At 46.3% G+C, this 18,790-nt stretch overlaps 1 protein-coding gene across 1 annotated transcript in view; it reads left to right on the top strand.

Moving 5' to 3' along the window:
* TULP3 (TUB like protein 3) overlaps positions 1-18,320 on the top strand; it is a 35,256-nt gene extending 16,936 nt beyond the window's left edge. Inside the window, exons 2-11 of the mRNA XM_047787820.1 lie at positions 673-724; positions 6,208-6,367; positions 7,237-7,413; positions 11,982-12,115; positions 12,492-12,689; positions 14,866-14,978; positions 15,272-15,386; positions 16,677-16,775; positions 17,146-17,317; positions 17,828-18,320. Of these exons, the coding sequence (XP_047643776.1) occupies positions 673-724; positions 6,208-6,367; positions 7,237-7,413; positions 11,982-12,115; positions 12,492-12,689; positions 14,866-14,978; positions 15,272-15,386; positions 16,677-16,775; positions 17,146-17,317; positions 17,828-17,961 (1,354 nt within the window). The 3' untranslated portion in view covers positions 17,962-18,320. The remainder of the gene's footprint in view (positions 1-672; positions 725-6,207; positions 6,368-7,236; positions 7,414-11,981; positions 12,116-12,491; positions 12,690-14,865; positions 14,979-15,271; positions 15,387-16,676; positions 16,776-17,145; positions 17,318-17,827) is intronic.
* Positions 18,321-18,790: the final 470 nt, after the last annotated feature.

Below are 18,790 nucleotides of genomic sequence, written 5' to 3'. Positions count from 1 at the left end.
TTCATCTAGACTTACAGTCTCCTATAATAATTGACATAATGTTTTATTCATGACAAACTTGAAGAGTAAGTTAAATGACTAGCTAGATCTTATAGGAAATCAGCAGGCTATGTACAGTAAGATGCTATGTACAACCTCCTAGAACTAACTCCAAAAAAGAAGTAAAATATATTTGATATATTTGACTTTTAGGTATAACCTAGGCTCTGGAAAGAGGCTAGGATTAGGGTCTGTCTTGGCTGTTTCATCTTAGGCATGGCTCTCCAGGTCTGTTTCTTCATCTTCAAAGTGGGAAAAATAGTAGTACCTAATTCATAGGGTTGTCTGAGGAATAAATAAAATAGTACATTTTAATTACTTAGCACCGTGTCTGGAATATAGTAACTACTGAGTATATGATTTTGGAGAGGAAAAAAATACCTGCCTGCATGCGTGAGGGCCCGAGTTCTACATCTTTCTCTTATCTTGGGATATTTTAGTCTCCTCGGCTCCCTAAGGAAGTCAGGTCCTCCTGCGTCAGCGTGATGCCTTCCCTAAGGCAGGATCCATTGGTCCCAAATGGCCCAATGGAGTAGCTACATGAGAAGATGGTATTGACTTAGTTTGAAAAGGTTTTCTCTTTACATGCTTTCTTTTTATGTTAGTGTTTTTTTTTTTTTTTTTTTTAAACAGTGCCTTTGAAGATGAGACCATGAAGCTTCGGCAGCTGAAACTGGATAATCAGGTGAGCAGAGTCTCCTCTTTTGAAAGAAGTAGACAGCTGTACTGACCATGCTGCTGACAGTCTTGACTCCGACGCCTTGGCAGGGCAGGAAAAGGTGCTGCTGTTTGGCAGGAGGCAGCATCTGGAATTAGCGTTCATCGAACCTGGGCTCTGGGCTGTGGCAAGGCCAGAATGCTCTGAGGACATCAGCATTAAAACAGGCCAAGGATTTCTAGTCACTGAAGTTCCTGGGCATCTTTCATAAGAAGGAGAAGAATGTTAACGTTGTATTTCTGTGTAGTGATTTGGGCTTCCTGCCTTAAACACATCTCTACACTGTAACTGCATGTAACTCTAAGATTTTTTTCTTATCTTAAAAGGCAAATCTGAAAATGGTGGAATTGCTGGGTCACATGGTAACTGTGTTTAACTTTTCAAGGAACTACCAGCCTGTTTACCAAAGCCACTGAACCATTTTATGTTCCCACCAGCAATGTATGAGGCCTCCAGTTTCTCTGCTTTCCTGCCAGTACCTGGGATTGTCTGTCTTTGATTAGAGCTGTTTTAGTGGGTATGAAGTGGTGTCTCTTTTAGTCTTGATTTGCATTTCACTAGGGACTGATGACATTAAGCATTTTTAGTGGCCGTGTGTTCTCTGTCTGTCCAGGTCCTTTGCTTATTTTTATTTTTTGATTTTTTTCCTTTTGCCTATTTTTAAATTGGATTAGCATCTTTTCATCTGTGAGTTGTAAGAATTCTTTATATAGTGTAAATCCAGGTTCCTTATCAGACATACTATTTGTATAATATTTCTTTAATACTGTGGGTTGCCATTTTACTTTCTTGATGGTGTCATTTTCAGCACAAAGTTTTACCTATTTTTTCTTTTGTCACTTGCACTTTGGGTGTCCTATCTGAGATCATGACCTACCTAAGGTTACAAAGACTTGCTCCTGCGTTTTTTTTCTAAGAGTTTTACACTTTCCGTGACCTGGTTTGAGTTAATCTTTGTATATGGTGTGAGGTGGGGTCCAGAGTCACTGTTTTGCATGAGGATATCCAGTTGTCTCACCACCTTTTGTTCCCATCAAGTGTATTGTGCTTTGATTTTTTACTACTCTTACTAGATACTGCTATTTTCAGGGTATGCGACTCCTTAACTGGCTGCAGAATGTAGATGTTCAGATTCTTCCAGTGATGGTGCTCAGACAGGGACCCACCTGAGATGGAGAGCGTTAGTGCCATCTGGTGGACAGTGGATTGAAGTACAACATAGCCCCTTTGGGTTGGCTTCCCCAACTGTGGCTGTGTACCCTTAGAGAAGCAGTCATCAGCTCTTTGTATTGATGCTTTAGGACGTTTAGTTTAGAACTTTTATTCTCATCCTCCCACCATCTCACTTTGTGTGCTAGGCAAGTTGATTATTTCTAGCCAGACTGACCTCTGGCAACTATTTTTTTTTTGGTCTTTTTTTGTATTTTTAGGGCTGAACCTGCGGCATATGGGAGTTCCCAGGCTAGGGGTCGAATCAGAGCTGTAGCTGCTGGCCTACACTAGAGCCACAGCAACTCTGGATCTGAGCTGTGCCTGTGACCTACACCACAGCTCATGGCAATGCCAGATTCTTAACCCATTGAGCGAGGCCAGGGATCAAATCTGTGTCCTCATGGATACCAATCGAGTTCATTAACCACTGAGCCACGACGGGATCTCCTCTGGCAACCATACTGGTCTTGGTGGTTGTACCTTGTGGTCAGGTGTTCTTTTCTAAGAGTTTTGTAAAGTACCAGCCCAGCATCTCTAGGGGGTCCTTAGAAAATTGAGAATCAGTAAAGTCTCAAGCTATCCTTAATTTGAGGCTTACATGAGTTTTATTACTTTGTTGGATAGAGTCCTCTGATGCCCTCCTCCAATATAATCTCCTTTATCTCTTCTTTTATTTGGGTATTAATTACCATTCAGTATTTTGCACCTAGGGAATGACAGTAGGACCTACCACCAGAGTCTGGAGAAGACGGATTCATTGATTGGATTCAGTTTCCCAGGGAATTGGGAAATTTAAAGGTTTAGTTTGTGTGACACTTAAAAGTCCTGAAGTCGACATGTTTTAATTTCATCCAGGGCATCGAATAGTCACATTTGGCTCTTTTCCTGACTCACCTTAGCTTTTCCCAACTTTGTAAGGAGTCCTTTGTTTATGTAGCCTCATTAAAAGCACCCTTAGCTTTTCAGGGAAGGTAAAAACATGAGTTGACGCTGTTACATTGAAAGTCAGTTAGTGAGTTCCTGTTGTGGCTCAGCAGTAATGGACCCAACTAGTATCCATGAGGATGCAGGTTCGATCTGGCCTTGCTTAGTGGGTTGAGGATCTGGTGTTGCCATGAGTTGTGGTGTAGGTTACAGATGCGACTCAGATCCTGCCTTGCTGTGCCTGTGGCTGTGGTGTAGGCCGGCAGCTGCAGCTCAGATTTGACCCCTAGCCTGGGAACTTCCTTATGCTGCGGGTGTGGCCCTAAACAAGAAAGAAAGAAACTCAGCACATCTCTTCTCCTCTGTCCAAACTCTGTGAGGGTGATTAGAAGTCAGGTGACAGTTTTCACCCAGACAGCAGTTTGCCCATTTGTGGTTATTTATTTTTTTCTTATTTACAAACTTGGACCATAGGAGGGTATATTCAGTAGCTATGGCCCTGACATTCACAGTTTGACTCTAGAGTTGCTTTTTCTTAAGTTGTTGATCTGAATGGGTGTGGCTAGCACTGGCATGGATAGAGAAAAGCTTCAGCAGAGACCTCAATAGGATCACTGCGGCCAAGCGTCTAGGTTGCTTTTGCAGGTCTCAGAACCTTGGTTTTGTCCATGAGCCCAGATGTAGCATGTGGCATCTAGCTCTCTGGCTCCCCTTTTCCGGACCATAAACAGAGTTGTTCTTTAGCACAAATGCACACTGGTCAGACTTAACAGCAGTCAGTTTGAACCCAGACGCCACTTTATTCATTTACAGTGAACGCTGTATTCCTCCAGTGTGTGTTCACTGCTGGTGTTCACGATGCTATGATCCTGAGAATACAGTGCCCACGAGTTAAACGGAAAGTGAGAAGGCTGATTGGTAAGCAAGGAGTCAGAGGAAACAGAGTTAGATTGTCCTGAGGGCTAGTTCATCTAGGCTGGGAAGAAGCCTTATATAGTTTCCTGTCCTCAGAAGGAGTAAGCTTTCCAGGTAAATAGGACACTCTTGTCTCCCAGAGTCAGTATCTGTCTTTCTTGGACGGGCTGGACAAGCTGTCAGACTCTTGTTTGTTGGCTGCCCTTTTCTCGACCACAAGCCGAATATTCCTTGTGTGTAAAACATCATTTCTTGACCTGTGTTAATAAAGTGGGTTAGTTGTAGCTTGTGTTTTTGTTTCATCAGCCGTTTCACAGTTAGGAGACGCTCTGAGACTAATTAGCTGTGGTCACACAGATAAGCTGTGGCAGTTTCTCCTGTCTTTATACTTCACACTTATCGTCTCTTCAGGCAGATGACTTCTTACCCATTATACTGGACTTCTTAGTTGTTCCCAACTTGGTAGAAGCTCACTTTCCATTCTTTTGTTGTGTTTTTTTTGTTTGTTTGTTTTTTAGGGCTGCACCCTCGGCATATGGAGGTTCTTAGGCTAGGGCTCCAGTCAGAGCTATAGCTTCCAGCCTCCACCACAGCCACAGCCAGCCAGATCTGAGCCGAATCTGCGATCTACACCACAGCTAAGGCAAAGCCGGATCCAGTTACTTTTTTTTTTTTTTGCTTTTTAGGACCGCACCTGAGGTATATGGAAGTTCCCAGGCTAGGAGTCAAATCGGAGCTTCCACTCTGGCCTATACGACAGCCATAGCAATGTGGGATCCGAGCCACATGTGCAGCCTACACCACAGCTCGATGCAACACCAGATCCTTAACTCACTGAGCAAGGCTAGGGATGGAACCCGCATCCTCATGGATACTCATTGGGATTGTTACTGCTGAGCCACAACAGGAACTCCCCTAAGTTGCTTTCTAATTGGAATATTCCAGTTGCCATTTTTTCCCCATCTTACCCTTGGCCCTAATTTGTTTAATTACCAATTACATAAAAATGAGGAAGAAAGCAAAACTTACGGCTCTTTAGCTGATTAAAACATGAAAATAGTTTGTGGTTTAGAGGATAATAGTTTTTTTTTTCCTCTTCTAATTACAAAAGTAAGAAAATATGGAAAATTAGAAAAATGAAAAATAGTCATCCATATTCTACAACCCTAAGAAATCACTGACACCGTGTTCCTTCATCTTTTCTCCTATTCATATGTGTTTATGTATTCTAAACTTGTGATCATGCTTTGGTAATATATTAATTACGATGAACTTTTTATTTTTTTTATTTTTTTTTGTCTTTTTGTTGTTGTTGTTGCTATTTCTTGGGCCGCTCCTGCGGCATATGGAGGTTCCCAGGCTAGGGGTTGAATCGGAGCTGTAGCCACCGGCCTACGCCAGAGCCACAGCAACGCGGGATCCGAGCCGCGTCTGCAACCTACACCACAGCTCACGGCAACGCCGGATCGTTAACCCACTGAGCAAGGGCAGAGACCGAACCTGCAGCCTCATGGTTCCTAGTCGGATTCGTTAACCACTGCACCACGACAGGAACTCCTAATTACGATGAACTTTTAATAGGTTTGGATGGTCTCAGCCTGGTTAGGAATGCATTTGAATCATTTTCATAGATCTTTTTAGGCGTTCAGCAAATATTTATTAAATGAAGTAAATAAATCTCTACCCTTGTAGAGATTTTCCCATTTCTTTCTTTCTTTTTTTTTTTTGTCTCTTTTACCTTTTCTAGGGCCACTCCCTCGGCACATGGAGATTTCCAAGCTAGGGGTCTAATCGGAGCTGTAGCCGCCGGCCTACGCCACAGCCACAGCAATGCAGGATCCGAGCCGAGTCTGCAACCTACACCACAGCTCACGGCAATGCTGGATCCTTAACCCACTGAGCAAGGCCAGGGATCGAACCTGCAACCCCATGGTTCCTAGTTGGATTCGTTAACCACTGAGCCACGACCAGATCTCCTCAACTTTCCCATTTCTTTAGTGGGGAAATTTAATTTACAAGAGGTTTTATAAGGATCTGTGAAAAAAAGAAAGAAACCTTTCAGAGTTCCCGCCCTGGTGCAGCTGAAATGAATCCATCTAGGAACTATGAGGTTGTGGGTTTGATCCCTGGCCCTGCTCAGTGGGTTAAGGATCCGGCGTTGCCGTGAGCCGCAGTGTAGGTTGCAGACTCGGCTCGGATCCCGCGTTGCTGTGGCTGTGGTGCAGGCTGGCAGCTGTGGCTCCGATTGGACCCCTAGCCTGGGAACATCTATATGCCACAAGTGGGGCCCTTAAAAGCAAAAATAAAAAATAAAAAAGGATCTGTGAAAAACTGTGTGTGTTCAAAGTAGCTGGATCTCAACATTGATGACCTGGCTGTCATATCACAATTTTTCCCAGAGAGCACTGCTGGAGAAGAAGCAGAGGAAAAAGCGCCTGGAGCCGCTCATGGTCCAGCCGAACCCCGAAGCCCGGCCGCGTCGGTCCAGGCCAAGGGGCAGTGAGGAGCACACGCCCCTGGTGGAACCTCAGGCTCTGCATGATGGCGTCGTTCTGCACGGTGAGTGCGGTAGCATCTCCTCCTGCTGCAGCCAGGCTTGGGGGCAGGAGGGCCCCCAGCTGGACCAGTTAGCATCATTACTAGGCACTTTCATGAACCTTTATAATCATGCTCAGGGCCTTCGAGTTGGAATACCAGCAGTGGTCTCATCGGCGGGGTCCCTTAAAGTTCATGTCCATCCTAGAACTGTTGTTTTCGGTGCAGCACGGTCCATTGCAGAGCTTCCAGGCTTGATGGTTACCTCAGGGCAGAATTAACCTTGAAGCCAGGAACAGATCTTCCTTCTGCTAGACTCAGGGACAGGGGAAAAGGAGGAATAGGGCCAAGCACCTCTAAATCCAGCCCCTCGGCTGCTGGCTTGGACAAAGTCTGGACTTCACAGGACCTACTTTGCTTTGTCTCATTCTCAGGCTCTAAAGTACAACATCGGGTCCGTTTTACGTCAGTGGCAGTCAGGGTGCGGCGATAAAATGAGCCCCAGGTAGTAAAGTGGAGTACTCAGGTAACAAGTGTCCTCAGGGATGCGAAGGAAGGAGGAGGAGTGGAACCTGCGCCAGAGCCACAGCAACGCCAGATCCCAGCTGCATCTGTGACCTACACCACAGCTCATGGCCACGCCAGATCCTTAACCCACTGAGTGGGGCCAGAGATCGAACCTGCGTCCTCAGGCAGACTGTGTTCTTAAGTGGGATAATTTAATTTACAAGAGGTTTTGTAAGGATCTGGGAAAAACTGCTTGACCCTCTGAGCCACAGTGGGAACTCCTGGGGGTTCTAAATTCAGATCATATTCACCAAAAAAACCACCCAGCCAAGTAGTGGATCACACTTTCTTCTTTTTTTTTTTTTTTCTTTTCCTTTGGTCCCCAGGCATTGACGGTCCTGCTGCCTTCCTGAAGCCAGATGCTCAAGATTCGGAAAGCGGACTTCATGTTCTCTCAGTGGGATCTTCTGTCACAGAGGAGGAGCCTGAAGGAAGTGCCTCGGGGGAGAAGACCGGGGGCCCTGCCTCCAAACCAGATCTTCAGGACATTCTCCAGAGACATGGTGAGGCAGTAAGTTAATTAAGGAAAGTAGAAAATGTCAGCAGCATTAGCTACTATTAGGGCTGTTTCCTGGTTTTGACATTTTATTTTTGTCGTCTGCACCCTGCTCCTTCTGCAGGGCTGCTGCTCGGCACTGTACCCTGCCTCTGTTTCACTGTTTCTGTTCCTCTGGTGATAAGGGGAGAGCTGACTAGCCAAATTAAATCAGCATGTCCTCCGGCTGAGAGTTTTTCCACTGGAGATTGTTTTGTGCCAGTTGGAGTTATCATTCCCATAAATGTCCCTGTACCTTTCAGAGGTCCCTTGCATTTGTCTCCTTCTTAGAGAACTGATTTTATAGTGAGGGGGGGTTATGTGTCCGCTTCCCAGAGGAGAAAATTGGAGGCTGTGTGCCCGGTGCCCACTTTGCTGTCGGTGGGCACTGCTGCGGCCTGGGTGTGACAGGTAGAGTAGGTGCAGAGTCCTCTTGTTCATTGAGAAAACACGTGTTGCGTGTGTGCTGTGTGTCAGGCCTGCTTCTAGGCACTTAGCATACAGTTGAGCACACGGTTGCTGCCCTCCTGGGCCGTTTATTCTAGTTGAGGCTTTGTGGACCTACACAGCCACGGGAGCGTGGAGAGCGGTGCCCAACCCAGAGCTGAGCCAGAGAAAGTGATTTCGAAGCCGGAGCCTGATGCCTGAAGAGGCGCGGGCAGTTCGGAAGGGCGGGTGCTCAGTGTGAGGTCATGAAGTGGGCTGGGAAGGCAGAGAGGTGAGCTGGGCAGGTAGGGGGGCTCCGACTACAGGGCCTGTGGGCCATATTAGGAATTTTTCATCTGAAGAGTCACAGGAACCTCGGAGGGATTTTAAGCTGGAGGCTGTCACATTTGGGCTGTAGAAAAATTACTCTTCACTGTAAAGAATGAATTGGAGGGGCAAGCCCGAAAGCAGGAAAGCTGATTAGGAGATGATTTGGCTGATGGCCTGACCTCGAGTTATGGTGTGGTGTGTGCGAGGGGAAAATCGGGAGAAGCGGAAATCCACCGGGGGGCCATGAGAAGGGACGAGAACATTGAGAGGTGGGGAGCAAGCTGAGCCACCAAGGGTGTACGTCCTGCTGTGCACAGGTGTCGGCTCGGAAGCAGCTGGGGGCTGACATTCTGCATTTCAGGTGCTTGACGTATGTTAGCTCATATCTGTGGCAGTCCTGAGGGGTTTATACATATTAACCTCTCTTTATTACATGAAAGAAAATTGGTTCTCCGAGAGCCTAAGTAATCTGTCCTAGACCACACTGCTAGGTATTTAGGTGGCACACTTGGCAGAAGAAATTCCATGTGCACAGCCATCAGGTGTATAAAGCATGATGTGTTTGTGCAAACGGGGGCAGATGGCCGAAGTGTAGGGTGTGGCACAGGCAGCGTGTGACATGGTTCAGAACACAGCTCTGGAGCCCGCCAGCATGGTTTTGAATCTCAGCTCTGCCACATCTGGCTGGTAAAGGGGGAAAAAGACTTAGCTTTTCTTTGCTTCCTTTCCCTGTCTGTAATATGAGTGTGACCGTGGTAATTCTCTGCTACTGTCCTACGTTATTTTCTTTAATTTTTATTTTTTTTGGTCTTTTTTGCCTTTTCTAGGGCCGCTCCCGAGGCATATGGAGGTTCCCAGGCTAGGGGTCTAATCGGAGCTATAGCCACTGGCCTACACCAGAGCCGCAGCAACGCGGGATCCGAGCCGCATCTGTAGCCTTCACCACAGCTCACGGTAATGCCGAATCCTTAACCCACTGAGCAGGGCCAGGGATCGAACCCGCAACCTTCATGGTTCATAGTCAGATTCTTTCCACTGTGCCATGATGGGAACTCCTCTGCTTTGTTTCTATCCCTGTGGATTTGCCTACCCTGGTATCTCCTATAAACAGATCATACACTTTGCGGACCTTTAAGGATGACTTGCACTGAGCCTCGTGTTGTCAAGGCTCATCCACGTGGTAGCCTGTGTCAGTACTTCATTCCTTTCTGTGGTTGAATAACATTTCATTGTATGGATAAGCCACGTTTTGTTCCTCTCTTCATCAGGTGATGGACATTTGGGTTGTTTCCCCTTCTGGCTATTATGAATCATGCTGCTCTGAATGTTTATGCATAAAGTTTTGTGCAGACATATGTCTATGCTTGAGATTAATTTTTTAACTGGCCTTCATCTGATCCTTGTGTGTCCTTGGGAAAAACCAGTAAAAATAGATCTCAGGTGTCCCTCCTCCGAGATGGTTGAATGTGGGCAGGAAATGGTTTGGAGAAAAAAGCCACCCTGCTTCTTGTTAAATCTTGTAAATGTGTGATGCGTGAGGAATAACTTCACCCTGTGGACCAGAGAAGAGGGTGTGGAGTTTCCATCGAAGCTCTGCCTCTTTCTCTTGGGCGGATGCCTCTCCCGCAACCTCTCGCTCTCACGTGTCGATCAGAGTGCCAGCCTTCTTGTGTGACACACCTCATGCTTTATTGTATGTCTCTGTTCCTTGCCAGGTGTGTTCCATAAACAAGCAAGAGGCAAAGCAAAACGTAAGACTTACCAGTACTGCTCCTCAAACTCATAAATGTGAGGATAAAATGAAAAAATAGGTTTTAATCTGATGGTTTGAAATTTTCTGTGTAAACTTGCTCATAGGAGTTCTTGTTGTGGTGCAGTGCAGACAAATCCAACTAGGAACCATGGGGTTGAGGGTTCGATCCCTGGCCTTGCTCAGTGGGTTAAGGATCTGGCATTGCCTGTGAGCTGTGGTGTAGGTAGCAGATGCGGCTTGGATCCCTCATTGCTGTGGCTGTGGTGTGGGTCAGCAGCTGTAGCTCCGATTAGACCCCTAGCCTGGAAACCTCCTTGGGTACAGCCCTAAAAAAAAAAGCTGCTCATAAATCCAAGTAGCAGTATTTCAAAAGTTCCCAATTCAAATTAGTTAACTAGGCTAGCGATGAACAAAAAATTCAGGAAAACAAGTGTAACTAATGGAGAGAACAATGGATTATTGATTCTGTTTGTTGTGATAAAATATACATAGCTCAACAGTTACTGTTCTAACCATTTTAAAGTATATAGTTCCATGGCATTAAGTACATTCACATTGTTGTAAAAATTAGCAGCAGCATCTCCAAAACTCTTTCATCCTCCCAGACAGACTCATCCCCATTAGACACTAACCCCTCATCCCCCTTTCCAGCCCCTGGCAACCTCTGGACTACTTTCTCCATATATTTGACCCTTCTGGGTGTCTCATAAAAGTGAAATCATGTGGTATTTGTCCTTTTGTGTCAGGCTTAATTCATTAAGCTAAATATCTTCATTCATTACGATTCATTAATGTCACAACCTGTGTCAGAATTTCATTCCTTTTTAAGACTGAAAATATTCCATTGTGAGTATAGACTACAGTTTATTCAACAGTTGATAAATAGTTGGGTTGTTTCTACATTTTGAAAGTTGTGAGTAATGCTGCTGTGAACATTGGTTGTATAAGTATCTGTTAGAGTCTCTGCTTTCTGTTCCTTTGGGTATATACCCAGAAGTGGACTTTCTGGGTTATATGATAATTCTGTATTTTTTTATGTATTGTTCCCACAGTGGCTGCATAATTTTACGTTGCCACCAGCAGTGCACAGAGGTTTCAGTGTCTCCACATCCTTACTAATACTTATTTTCTAGTGTTTTTTTTTTTTTTTTTTTTTTTAATAATGGTCATCCTGGAAGTGCCTGTTGTGGCTCAGTCGCACTGCAGTGAGCTGTGGTTTAGGTCACAGATGCAGCTCGGATCTGGCATTGTTGTGGCTGTGGTGTAGGCCGGCAGCTGCAGCTCCAATTCGACCCGTAGGCTAGAAATTTGTGTATGCTGCAAGTATGGCCGTAAAAAAGAAAAAAAGTCATCTCAGTGCTGGCAAAGTGGCATCTTATTGTGACTTGTGATTTTAATTTCCCCCGAAGACTAGTGATCTTAAGCATCTTTTCATGTGCTTATTGGCCATTTATGTATCTTCTTTGGAGAAATGCCTATTCAAGTTCTTTACCCATGTTTGAGCTGGCTTTATTTTCTTGTTGAGTTGTAGGAGTTTATTTAATCTGGATATTAACCCTTTATTAGATGATTGCAAATGTTTTCTCTCAGACATAATGTTTCAAAGAGCTAAATTAGGATAGCAATAGTAGGAAGGGAAAACTAAGGGATGGATCTAGGTGAGATTATGAAGAAAGGATTGTCAAAATTTGGATAAAATAGCCATGTTTTAAGTCAGAATAGCTTGGAAATGTGTTCTTTTTTTTTTGCTTTCTAGGGCTATGGATGTGGCCTATGGATGTTCCCAGGCTAGGGGTCGAATCAGAGCTGCAGCTGCCAGTCTACACTACAGCTCACAGCAACACTGGATCCTTAACCCACTGAGCAAGGCCAGGAATTGGACCTGCGTCCTCACGGATGCTAGTCAGACTCATTAGCCACTGAGCCATGATGGGAACTCCGCTTGGAAATGTTTTAAGCAAGAAAGTTAAAGTTACCCGTGGTTCAGAGGTTTCTGGCCCTTTTTGACGTTTCTCCTTTTCTGCCAGGTATCTCAGGGAGTTTGAACTTTGATGAGGAGGACACTGACGGGGAGGAAGAAGAAGGGAAAAAATTAAGTTCTCATTCACCAAATTCAGAGGCAGAGAGACCCAGTTCTGCATCCAGCCAGAAACCAACCACAGTATGTAGTTCCAACTTCTGCCTTCGGAACGAATGTTAACTGTTTGCTAACATATCTTTGGAATTTCAGTGCCATTACTGAATGAGGGTGGCTTCCAAGATTTAAGCTGGAACTTACACTGAAAGCTCCCAACTCCCTAATTTCTTGTGTCTTGAGCAGCTACTGTGATGCTGTACCCCATTTTAGTATTTTGCTCCTTCATCACTCTAAATATTCATATACTTATTTAGCTTCTCAGAGTTTTCCCTTATTTTGTCAGAAGGCTGAAGACATGTGGGTCAATCAAGAAGTTATTTTGTTCTTTAAGTGTTTCTCAAAGAGAATGTGAGGTTTTCTGACCCAGGCTTCTGTTGCTCACGTGTGGCTGTTCTTTCAGGATACAGCAGCTTCTGGGACGGCAGCCCAGCAAACTGATAACCAGCTGGGAGAAATAGACAACTTGGAGGGCTTCGCATACAGCCCTGCCCCTCGAGGTGTCACAGTCAAGTGTCGCATCACCAGGGATAAAAAAGGAATGGACCGGGGTCTCTTCCCCACCTACTATATGCACTTGGAAAAGGATGAAAATCGGAAGGTGTGTGAAGTGATTCTTAAGACAGATCTTGTGGTGAAGGGAGGGTGCTGTGGGATGGGTTTTTTTTTTTTTTTCTTCTTGTTTCGCTTTTTAGGGCTGCACCCGAGGCATATGGAGGTTCCTGGGCTAGGGGTCTAATTAGAGCTACAGCTGCTGGCCTACACCACAGCCACAGCAGTGCCAGATCCGAGCCACATCTGTGACCTATACCACAGCTCATGGCAACACCAGATCCTTAACCCACTGAGCGAGGCCAGGGAGCGAACCCACAACCTCATGGTTCCTAGTTGGATTCTTTCTGCTGCGCCATGACAGGGACACCCCTGTGGGACAGGTTGTTGATGGGTCTTAGGAGTGGGGCAGTGGGGGGTATACACCATGTCAAGTGCTGGGTCTTCCTTATATCTTCAAAGAGTTCATGGTCTAATAGTCAGATCTATCCCCACCTCAAAGAAGAAGAGTTTTATCCAGAATGTAAAAAGATGGAAGAGAGTATTTGAGTGTAATTATTTTTAGCTCCGTCCCTTTTTTGGGGTGAGGGGTGTTCCAGCGTGCTCTTTGGTTTTTTTTATTACAGTGCAACATGACATCAGGAAGAAGCAGAGCGAGTTTTAGGGAATTTGAGGAATTGGAAAGAGAGTGAAATATCTTGTTTCTCACCCTAGAAATTCCAGTTTACTTTATATGTGAATTTGAGGCAATTTAATACTTGCCAGTCAACAAGCATCTTGTATTAATACCAGGTCTAAGTGGATGATTTTAAGAGCCTGGAGATGAAATGATAGCAGGAGTCAGTGTTGTTATAACCACTGTTTATTGAGTGTTTACAGTGAGTCGGGCGTGTGCCAAATGCTCTATGTATGTTAGCACCTAGAAGCCTTATGACAGCCTTCCTCCTTAAGATAAGAGTTGTTAGTCCTGCTTTATGGGTGAAATTGCTGGGACTTCAGCAATGACATACCTTCTCAGTCACACTGAGAAGTGGCAGTGCCAGATTCAAACTCTGATTCCAAAGTGTTGTCACCTCCCCAGTTGCTGCCTCTCCTGCTTCCCTGTTATTGTCCTAGTCTAATAGGGTTTGGGAAGGATACACAGTATTCCCATCTCTGAAGTCACAGAAGTTTAGAACCACACCATACAAAATGCAGAAAGAAGCAGGAAAGCAGTTGCAGTGGGGGACAGGAGGCCCATGTCCAGGTCCCACCTCTTCCATAGGTGGAAAGACTCTTTCTCAGGAAATTGCAATGAAGCTTTTTCAGAAAAATCATTGGAGGTTTTAGGGATGAAGTTGTAAATAATTATATGGAGACTCAAGCTAGTAAATTGAGAGAAGTTGTGCAGTAGGGAACCCCGATAGTGAATTCTGAGAAGCATTATGAGGGTTGGAAAAAGGGGTAAGGACTCTGAGACTGGTCTCCAAGAAAAGCCCAAAGGGCAGGCACGCTGATGCTGTGATGGGGCAGCGAGACCCCCAGAGCCCTGGGCCTGGAGACAGTGGCCTCCACAGTAGCATCTGAGGGGCAAGGCCACAGAGCTGTCAGAGGCAAGGCCAGGGACAAGGAGCAGATGCCCCTCACCAAGCCAGGCTCCCTGGTCAGGGACACGAAGGTCAAGTCTCTGGAGGAGACCCATCCCTCCAGGAATCTGAGATGACTGACTTCTCCCTGGGACGTCCCACAAGGAGGAGATTTGGAAGATTATACTAGAGCAAAGCAGGCGTGCTGGCCCGCAGACCAGCGTCACGGTGTTTGTCCAGCTGTGGCAACCTCATAGTTTTTCATCTTTTTTTTAGGGCTGCACCCGAGGCATATGGAGGTTCCCAGGCTAGGGGTGGAATTGGAGCTGCAGCTGCCAGCCTACACCAGAGCCACAGGTCAACACTGGATCCTTAACCCAAATGAGTGAGGCCACGGATTGAACCCTCGTCCTCATGGATACTACTTGGGTTTGTTACCATTGAGCCACAAGGGGGACTCCCTCAGGGTTTTTCAGCAAGGAAAATTAAAGTGAATGAAACCTGTTTTTGGTTGTTTTTGTTTTGTTTTTCTAAGGCCCAGAGATGGATTGCTCAGTACCTGATAGGCACTTGTTGAATACTTGCTGCCTGAATAGGTAGGACAAACATGGCTGTTTCTCTTGAATTAGTTTTTTACTAAACATTTTTTTCTTCTTGTAGGTATTTCTTCTTGCAGGTAGAAAGCGGAAAAAGAGCAAAACGTCCAACTACCTTATTTCCACTGATCCAACAGATTTATCTCGTGAAGGGGAGAGTTACATTGGCAAACTCAGGTAAGAGCAGCTGATGTGATGCCCTGTTCTTTCTGATACCTTGATTCATAGTTTTGGAACCATCCATACTGTCTTTACTGTGAACATGTGTTGGTGTCGCCTATGAAAAAAGAAGTTAAAAGGAAATCGAAGGCCCTTCTTAGTTTTAATGCTACATCACTGAGAAAGCGATGGGAACACTTCTGTCTTTGGCGGCGGGCAGAGAGGCTTCTGTCTGTGACAGACCCTCCTCGATGGGGTTTGTGTAAGAGAAAAACATGGACCCTTGTGATGACTTTCTCTCTTGATTCTAGATCCAACCTCATGGGGACCAAGTTTACAGTTTATGACCACGGTGTCAGCCCAACCAAGGCACAGGGTCTGGTGGAGAAGACCTACACCCGGCAGGAGCTGGCTGCCGTCTGTTACGTGAGTGCTGTCCTGCTGTCCCGCTGGCACTTCACGCTCAGCATAACCAAGCTTCCCTCCCACACTCGTTTCTGTATGTTCAAGGGTAATTATTTGTGAATTGCTGAGTTTAACCATATTTTCTGTTTTCACCACATGTTCCGCCTTATCTCGCTTCCTAATGCCGTTGTGCCTCAGGCCTTCCTTGCTCTTCCCAACTGCCCAGAGGCTGCCCTGAGTTAGAAGCTGTCCTCTTTGCTTTTCTTCTTCCTGTCCATCCTGTACCCCTGCCATAAGTGCCACTGCCCATCTCCTGCCCCGTGTCCTTCCATGCCGCCCCCTGGGTACAGAATCAAGCCCAGACTCTGCTCTGTCCTTTCACACTCCGGGTGGCGCTCTCCACGCCCGTTTCCATCCTTCCTGTGCCTCACTGGCATCTCCCGGCCCAAGAGCCTGCCCCTCCCCTCTGAGCCTTGCCTGTCCACCAGTGTCCCGACCACACCATCTGCGTCCTCCCGAGACCCATGTGCTACACCGGCCACTGCTTCTTCAACATGATCCGCCTCTGCCAGTTTATAAGTGCCTCATTACTGCCATGTCCACATGGACACCGACCTGGACCTGGCATGTAGGAGGCATTCAGAGTGATGGAGCCAAAGGAAGCAAGAAGCCATTAACCCCTTTGCTTTGATCCCAAAGTCTCAACTTCCTTCATTGGATTCCTTCATTAATCATTCAGTTCCCATGAGATTTTATCTAAGGGACTGAGAACCATTTGGCTTCACACTTTATCGTGTACACTATGTTTTTTCTTAGCTTCAGAATCAATGCAGTGTTTTATAATTATGCCTGACTTGAATCTGTGTGTGTATGAGCGCACACACATCCACGTGTTTACCGTGCTTATTTTATTCATATATAATCTGCCTGGCTGGACAGGCATTTGAGGTTTCTTCTCCTGGTCCAGACTCTATTTAGTTAAGACTGTAATTCTCACTCATTATCATGTAGTGCCCTGCCTGAATTGGGAAATAGTTACTGATGATGACAAAATTGGACAGTTTGCTCACAATTGTTTGAAATTTCACTAAGACTAAAGTTGTAAGCCAATAAAATCTGTTTTTAATTCAGATGTTTGAAATAAGTTTAAAAAGACGAAATAGTATTGTTTTCCTGATCTTGATTCTCTGTTTCTCTTTAACTACAGTAAAGTAATAGAATAGTTTTTAGTGCCCTTGATACTGTCTGCATTTTAGATGTCCAAGAGAGTCTTATATAAAGAAAGTTCCTGCTTATTTCCCTCTCTTACAGGAAACAAATGTACTTGGATTCAAAGGCCCCAGGAAAATGTCTGTGATCATTCCAGGGATGAATATGAATCATGAACGGATCCCATTTCAGCCACGAAATGTAAGTAAGAGCGTATTTAATCAGCAAAGGACGCTAATGGACAAGACTGCAGTACAGATCAGTACCGAGCAGTATTGGTTCTTCCAGAACCCAGACTAGAGAATGGCTCACACTCCCGGCGGAGGAGCCGGCCCTCCAGACCCTCAGGCCAGATACAGTTGCAGCCTAGTTACTCACGTGGGTGATGTGCAGCCACTTAGTCTGCACACAAAAGTGCTGGTTAGTCTCTAAGAATCCAGAAAATCTGGCTTAATTTTTGACTTTCTTTGTTTTCTGTGCTACTTTCTGAAATGGAGAAAATCAGTCTCCTCTACCTCCTGCCTCTCAGTGCTGAGGATGAGTGATTTCCGGTGCTCCTCCTCTCCTGCAGGACCACGAGAGCCTGCTTTCAAAGTGGCAGAACAAAACCATGGACAACTTGATTGAATTGCACAACAAGTCCCCGGTCTGGAACGATGACACTCAGTCCTACGTCCTGAACTTTCATGGCCGGGTCACTCAGGCTTCTGTGAAGAACTTCCAGATTGTCCATGAGAGTGACCGTAAGCCCGCAGGAAGGGTGGCCTGGGGATTGGAGGAAGTGAGCGTTCCCATCCCTGGTGGGAAGCCTTAGTTGGGAGAGAAGGATCTGAGAAAGCAGATTTCTTTGGAAAGACAGAGTGTTTGCAGTTTTACAGTCAAACTTGTGAACCACTCGAGGAGGGAAGGAGAGTGTGAGAGATCTTGTGGCAAATCAGAGAAGTCCAGGGGGAGGCTGTTCGGGAAGCAGACACAAAGACCCCTCTTTAGTAAAGTCTCCTGGCCGCTCCCAGCAGGCCCCTCTCCCGCTGCCCGGGCCCTGGGCCTGAGTGGAATTGCAGGACAGACTTTGCTCATGGTTGGCAGCCACTCTTGTGAATGCCTTTGTCCATTCTTCTAAAAGTTTCCCATTTTAGACAGACCTGGTGATTAACTGACTATTCGGAGGATCTTTGTCTGCATCCAAGACGGGTCTTTCCCCAGAACAAGCACTTTACCTCCCTCCTAATGTCCTAATTTCTTCCTTCTTCTAGCCGACTATATAGTCATGCAGTTTGGACGTGTGGCGGACGACGTGTTCACGCTGGACTACAACTACCCGCTGTGTGCACTTCAGGCCTTTGCCATCGGGCTCTCTAGCTTTGACAGCAAGCTGGCCTGTGAGTGAGAGAAAAGCAGCCCTGGGCTTTCTCTCCCAGAGCTTTCCGGAACAGGCAGCCGCACCCTTGCTTTTGCCCCAGGATGTGAAGAGTGACAGCCTGCCTCTTTGGGCCTGACCCCTGAAAGCACGTAGTGTGCACACGCACATGTGTGTACACATGTATGTACACCCCTCCTCTGGGGCTCGCAGCCTAACCTGGGTGAGAGCTTGCCCAGCACCTGCCCGGCAGCTTCTGCACCTCCAGAGGCCGAGTCCTGTTCTTGGAAACCTGCAGCCAGAACCAGCTTTTCTAATGATCAGGTTCTCAGGCCTCTCTCTCTCTCTCTCTTTTTTTTTGCTTTTTAGCGCCGCACCCATGGCATGTGGAGGTTCCCAGGCTAGGGCTTGAATTGGAGCTGCAGCTGCTGGCCTACACCACAGCCACAGCAACTTGGGATCCGAGCTGCATCTGTGACCTACACCACAGATCACGGCAATGCCGGATCTCTGACCCACTGAGCAAGGCCAGGGATCGAATCCGAGTCTTCATGGATGCTAGTCGGGTTCGTTATCGCAGAGCCACAACGGGAACTCCCATGGGTCTCTTTTCTTGAAGATCTTTTCAGAAAGGGCCAGTTCCCTGAATTACTTTGGTATCCAGGTCAGCGGCCAGACGGTGTCTCCCCCGCTCATCCCTGCGTGGCTGGTCCCTCCTTGGAGGCGGGGCTGTGCTGCGGGAAGCAGGCTGGCCCTGCCCTGCCCAGGAGTCTCCCCAGGTGTGGGCCTGGCCATTTTCCAGGATGGGTCCAAGGTCGTGAAGGCACTGAGTGGGGGTGGCCGCCCCTAGGAAGCCACA

Source organism: Phacochoerus africanus, chromosome 7 (genome assembly GCF_016906955.1).
Source record: "Phacochoerus africanus isolate WHEZ1 chromosome 7, ROS_Pafr_v1, whole genome shotgun sequence".
NCBI lineage: Eukaryota > Metazoa > Chordata > Mammalia > Artiodactyla > Suidae > Phacochoerus > Phacochoerus africanus.
Note: the sequence above shows the minus strand (reverse complement) of the source record. Positions and strands in the feature narration are given on the sequence as shown.